Source organism: Palaemon carinicauda, chromosome 2 (genome assembly GCF_036898095.1).
Source record: "Palaemon carinicauda isolate YSFRI2023 chromosome 2, ASM3689809v2, whole genome shotgun sequence".
Lineage (NCBI taxonomy): Eukaryota > Metazoa > Arthropoda > Malacostraca > Decapoda > Palaemonidae > Palaemon > Palaemon carinicauda.
Window position 1 is genome coordinate 43746565 of NC_090726.1, and position 6000 is coordinate 43752564.

At 37.0% G+C, this 6000-nt stretch overlaps 1 protein-coding gene across 2 annotated transcripts in view; it reads left to right on the forward strand.

Moving 5' to 3' along the window:
• LOC137624356 (uncharacterized transmembrane protein DDB_G0289901-like) overlaps window positions 1–5231 on the forward strand; it is a 29920-nt gene extending 24689 nt beyond the window's left edge. The window contains exons 4-5 of one of the 2 annotated variants that reach the window (XM_068355062.1): window positions 4655–4879; window positions 5099–5231. In XM_068355062.1, coding sequence (XP_068211163.1) covers window positions 4655–4858 — 204 coding nt within the window. In that variant the 3' untranslated portion in view covers window positions 4859–4879; window positions 5099–5231. Of the gene's footprint in view, window positions 1–4654; window positions 5018–5098 lie in introns of those variants that run through there. The other variant, XM_068355052.1, reaches the window with a different exon arrangement.
• Window positions 5232–6000: the final 769 nt, after the last annotated feature.

Here is a 6000-nt window from a genome sequence, read left to right on the forward strand (position 1 = left end):
GCAATATCAAATGAGACTATTTGTTGACTTGCAGCTGAAAATTGTAGACTTGCGAGTTAATTGAAGCCTACCCTAGGCAAAGTTCTACAAAATTTGACTTACAAATAGCTTCTTGGAACTTATTAAGTTTGAAAGTCGAGGACTTTCTGTATATCATTTCAGTCCAGCAGCATTCATTTTTAATTTGTGTTTCTTTGCTATAGTTTTAATTTGTAATATTTCAATTAATTTTGTTCTCTACATTATTAAAATATTTTTTCCGTGTTTTATTTCAAGAGTTGTTTTGTTCTTTTGGCAAAGTAGGAACAAGGTGTTCACACATATGGTGAAATCACACTTAGTCATTTCTTGCTCGTCGAGGTTTCTCGCCAATCTCCAGCAGATGCTAATGAGTGAGTGTTGTAGCATCACACCACGATATTGCGATTCGAGGAGCAAATAGGAAAAAGTGTAAACAAAACCGATTTGCTGACATCATCCTGGCACCCAGAAATTTTCTAACTGTTGCAGTATTTTCGTTTTCTAACTGTTGCAGTATTTTCGTAATATTACGTGAATTGGAGAATTCAACTATCATAGGACGAACAAAGCAGACTATTATCCTCTTAGGCATATTGGACCCAAGATTACTAAGCAAAAGCACGTCCTATCTGCAGCAGCCATCTTGTTTGTTTACATCTGAAGTAATGCTCATGATTTGTGCTTGCTGTTTCCCATCTAGTTGGGAAGCCAATATCTCGAGCATCAAAGCTCTTGGTTTACTATTTTGGGCAGTAACGGCTCCCTGCTGGCGAAAAAGAAGGCTAGTGTGATTCCAGCTCAACTCATATTCTTGAATGTACTTTCTTATCGTTGTATTATTTGGTTGTTCATTTTCTTTTTGATTTATTATGATAATGATTTGTTTTCCCACAAGCTCATCTGTCATATACAGACCACATTCATGACATTGGGCTCTCTCAGACACCACAGTCTTTTGTCTCATTGACAGAAAAAGAGCAGTAAGAGTAGTACTTTACTGCACAATCTTCTCTTGGATCGCCAGATTTCTAGAAGGCATTTTATTAGTTTCCTCTTACTGCATCCATTTCTTATTTATTTAGACTATTCAGATAACAAAGATTCTGAAATTGGTTCTTGTTTTCATGATCCAACTTTTAAGCTGAAAATATGGACTGAGGAAAATTAATGAAGAGGTATCGGAGAGGGTGGAATTTGGGAGAGAGCTTTTAGCTTCAGTGTGACGTAGGGAAATGCAATTTGTGGGTCACATGGTGTGAAGACAAGAATTAGAAGATCTCTCTCTCTCTCTCTCTCACTGGTAAAATCAATGAAAAGAGGCCGAAAGGAAGACCTAGACAAAAATGTATGGATGGATTGTTGTGAATGATTGGAGGAAGCATATATGCATCTCGGTCGTTGCAGAAAGCCAGAAATAGAGAGGAATGGCGAGCCATGATTGCCGACGTCCTTGGGTATATGGCACCTGGATGATGATGTTGATAATAGTCAGCATTAATTTTAGGTTTGGGCAACTACCTTTTACAGGCAAATGAACGGATGTCACAAACCTCTGTTAGGTATTTCTTTGGTAATTATTAAGTTTTGGAACTGTTTGTTTCAGTAATTAGCGCACGAGTTTAGTAATAATTCTGTTTTTTCTTTGGACAGAGATGTTTCAATTATGTTGACATTGACTTTCTGAATATGTACTTGTAGCTATGAATAAATAATACTGCTGGCAAAAATCAGAAAAATTATCGTATTGTCTTGCAGTATGCATTGAGGGTACAATCTTATATTAATCATTTATTTCTATTTTTTTGTGATGAGGGAATCCCAGTTTCATCAGACTTATAGCAGTCAAAATCCAGAAGATTCCTTCTGCGTATATGTCATTCTGCCTACTGGCGCTACTTCCACTTCCTAACTCTAGCACAAACCCTCGTCCTTTAATTAAGAGATTGATTCAAGCGCAAGTGGAACTCGGTAGTTAAGACATAATAAAATGTTAGGAGTAGTGAGTATTTACCGGCTGGTGGGAGGGAAACTCTTCCCCCTTGCCGATACATTCAACAGCCACCGAACAACACAGATGTGTTGTTGGCTTCTCTTTAAATGGGCTTTTAAAATTTCCCATTTTTATCTCTTGGACAAGTTTCTAGGCTGGGAGTTCACCTGTTCCCCTTGGTGAAACAGGTGAGGTTTTCCCTCGGGAGGAATCCAAAGTTTTGGATCTTGTTCCCATTGATGATGCTGTTGGGCTTAATCCCACAAAAGTTTCCTTATTTCCTTTCTTCACTGGGCTATTTTCCCTGTTGAAGCCCTTGGGCTTATGGCATCCTGCTTTTCCAACTAGGGTAGCTTCTTAGCAAGTAATAATAATAATAATTCGTGATTCATCTTATTTACCCTGATTTTGGGGTTGCCTGTTTACAGTTCTCTATAAGTAATCTAGGTTTGTAATAATTTTGTTGTATTGATTTTTCAGTTGTGTTATATCATGTATTACATCTGTTGCTGCTTGTAGTTACACCAAGTTTATTATATACAGTAGGTAGTTTAATTATGGAGTGAGATTATTCATTCTATTACTGAATAGTTTTCCAGTGTTGCTTTAATTTTTTTTAAATTTCTTTGAAATTAAAATTTCTTTGTGCATGATTTATGTACTAATAGTTTTCCTGTCTCACTAATTGCTGTGCTTTACTAATGCTGTGATTCAACGTTCAAAGCATATTTATTAAGGCCTTTGAAGCAAGGGTAGTTCTGCATTTAACTCATCCGACAGAGGGTAACCAGGTCATTACCAATCCAAACTATTTCTTCTGTGCAGAGCAATCTTGGTTGGATGATAACTTATAGCTTTGTCCTGTGAAGGCCATCAGCCCAAACCTATTGAGGACCATAGACTTTAATGTCAGCACCCTAAGAATATTCCTCTTCGCACACCAAAGAAAGTAACAAGTCAAAAAGAGTAGGGGATTTTGAGAGCCTATAGTGATCTGAAAGATTGGAAAGCAGAATAGGTGTGAGTGCAGTGTAGGCGATTGAACTTTAATTTAAGACTGATAGTGAACCCTGTTTTATCTTGTTGGGGATCCACCTCCCCTTGCAGTGTAATTCTTCTTCATCTCTTCCTCTTCATTCATGGAACTACAATTTTAAGCAATGTAAACTTCTTGGCTTATTAGTTGCTATGTAAGATTTTAGTGTAAGTGCACTTCCTTTCACATCATGAAAGACTCACATGACATAATTTTTAAAAATTTTAGCTTCTAAAGACTTGGTTCTTGACTCCTCTGTCTCTAGAACTGTTCTTTACATGATTCTACAGGCATATGCAAACACTAGTGCCTCAAATATCTCATTCTGCTTAATGGGTAATCCATTGTTTCAAGTTTCTACCCCCCCAAAACCCACTGCCTTATTTACATTCTACAAAGATCTACAAAGTAAGTCTGTGTGTGTGTGTGTGTGTGTGTGTGTGTGTGTGTGTGTGTGTGTGTGTGTGTGTGTGTGTGTGTGTGTGTGTGTGTGTGTGTGTGTGTGTAGGTGGCACCATCCATTGGGCAAACACACAACCAGCCATTACTCACAGTAACTCCATATAATTGTACAGTAGTTGACACACTGTGTGGACTTGCCTCATTTTTTCTGACTTTATTCAAGATATAAATGGGTCATTGGTAATTTGAAGGAAATAAAAGGTATTTTTTTTTGTGTGCTTTTAAGATCATGTATGCATAATACAGAAGATGGTAAAGTGTTTTAAAAAAATATTTGGAAGAAGTGGAGGTGCTACAAGAGTTAGTGATTGGGAAAAGTGAATTAGTAATTAACAGAAATGATAGTGAAATTGTTAGAAGGGTCATTGCTTAGTGGCATTTGGTAATTAGGGTACCATAATGACTACCAGGTAGCAGCAGTAGGGGATTCAGCATTATGAAGCTTCATCTGTGGTGGATAACGGGGGAGGGTGGGCTGTGGCACCCTAGCAGTACCAGCTGAACTCTGTTGAGTCCATTGTCAGGCTGGGAGGAACGTAAAGAGTAGAGGTCCCCTTTTTGTTTTGTTTCATTTGTTGATGTCGGCTACCCCCCAAAATTGGGGGAAGTGCTTTGGTATATGTATGTATGTACTAAACTGGTAGTCATTAATTCCCTCCCTCCCTTCCCACATTAAGTGATGTCAAGAGAACTTTCTAGGTGTACTGGTCTATGATTCTGATTATATGAAGTTTTTTGGGAGTAAATGTAGATAGTTGTGGCCCCATCTATTGGTTTGACCTAGTATCACATGGGTAAGGGAGATGGGAGAGAAATGGGTAGAAATTTTAAAGGTCAGAGGCCGGTGGCTTCATTAAAGCATAATGACTACTAGGTATACATTTTATCATTGAAATTACATTTTCTTTTTTTTATCAATGGAAAAAAACAGGTGAGCTTGGTAATATTTGGGAATAAAAATATAGGTACACTTATATTATTAACAGCTTTGCATGAAAAATCTTTTGAGTGATGGAATAATAAACAATTTTTGAGGTACAGTAGGTTGGAGAGTATTATTTTAAATCTGCAGTAATACTTTCGTTGATTTAACCATTTTTATCTATTATTAAAGTCCTAGATTAATCTTCTCTTTATTTTCACAGATGGGTGGTGGAGGAGGTAGCATGGGCCCGGGTCCTGGTATGGGGGGCATAGGTGGCATGTCTCAGGGGACTTATCAGGGTGGGCCGGGTGGTGCGATGTTCCCAGGAAACATGGGACAGCAGCCCCCTGGAGGCCTACAAGGACCCCTAGCTTATCTTGAAAAAACAACTACTAATATTGGCGTACCAGAACCCAGACGCTAACTAACATTCGGCTTTGCATACGTTAATGTTTTTTTTTTTTGTATTTATACAGTATTTTTACTCATTAACTGCTTACTTATTAAATGCTTTTCATCTAATATAGACTGATATATTTGTAACCACTTACCAATTTAACACCAAATATATGTTGAATAAGAAGATGAGGTTTTATTACTCTAAGAAAAGCTTAGAACTATTTATTACAGTTTATATTGTAATTAATGGGAATTATTTTTACAGCTTTGAATGGATGATGAGTTGCAGGAGTTATGCCGAGTGAATAATTTTTTTTAATTCTGAACCTTCGAAGATAAGTGGAAGACGATTGCCTTGTGGCTGGCTACGAGTTTTCATCATTACAGTTTAATCAAGAGCTTACATTTCATTTGCCTCATGATCTATAGAAAAAAGAAGCTTGCATGAAGGTTTTAACTAATACCGAGGGCTATTGGTTGCAGACCAAGTTGAACCAAGAGTCCCCGCTTGGCTCTAAATGCCGAGCAATCTGATTGAATGAACGAACGAACCAAGTTGAAATGCTAAAGGGGTCATACAGTAGGTCCTCAACTTACAAACTTAATTTGTTCCAAGAAGCTGTTTGTAAGTCATATTTTGTTAAATTTTGGCCTAGGGTAGACCTAACCTGAATCCCATACCTATGATTTCCAGTTACAAAAGTCAACAAACAGTCTGGTTTCATATGAAATAGATATCAGGTCATTACAAATGTTATTTTGCCTATTTATTAAATGATATAATATTGTTTTATTACTGTATTTCTTCATCTTATCTTTGTTATTCTCAGTTGGATTTGTGTTTGTAAGTTGGGGACCTGTGTTTTGACTTGGTTGGAAGTGTAGCAGATCAATGTGGCTCACGGAAAGTACATATCCCTTCTTCGAGTAGAGGATGCTAATACATATTGGTATTTTTTTCCCCAAGTATCTTCCACCAACAGATTGTCTACTTAAGGAAAAGTGGCAAATTATTTTGCTACTTTAGTAACTATTTCAAACTAATCTTCAAGGAACCAAGAAAGGTAAGTGAAACTTTAATCACTAAATCTGATCTTTCATAAACAGTGGGTGGAAATAGTATATTTAGTGTAGGGTTTTTTAGAATTTGTAACTTTGTTTATCGTT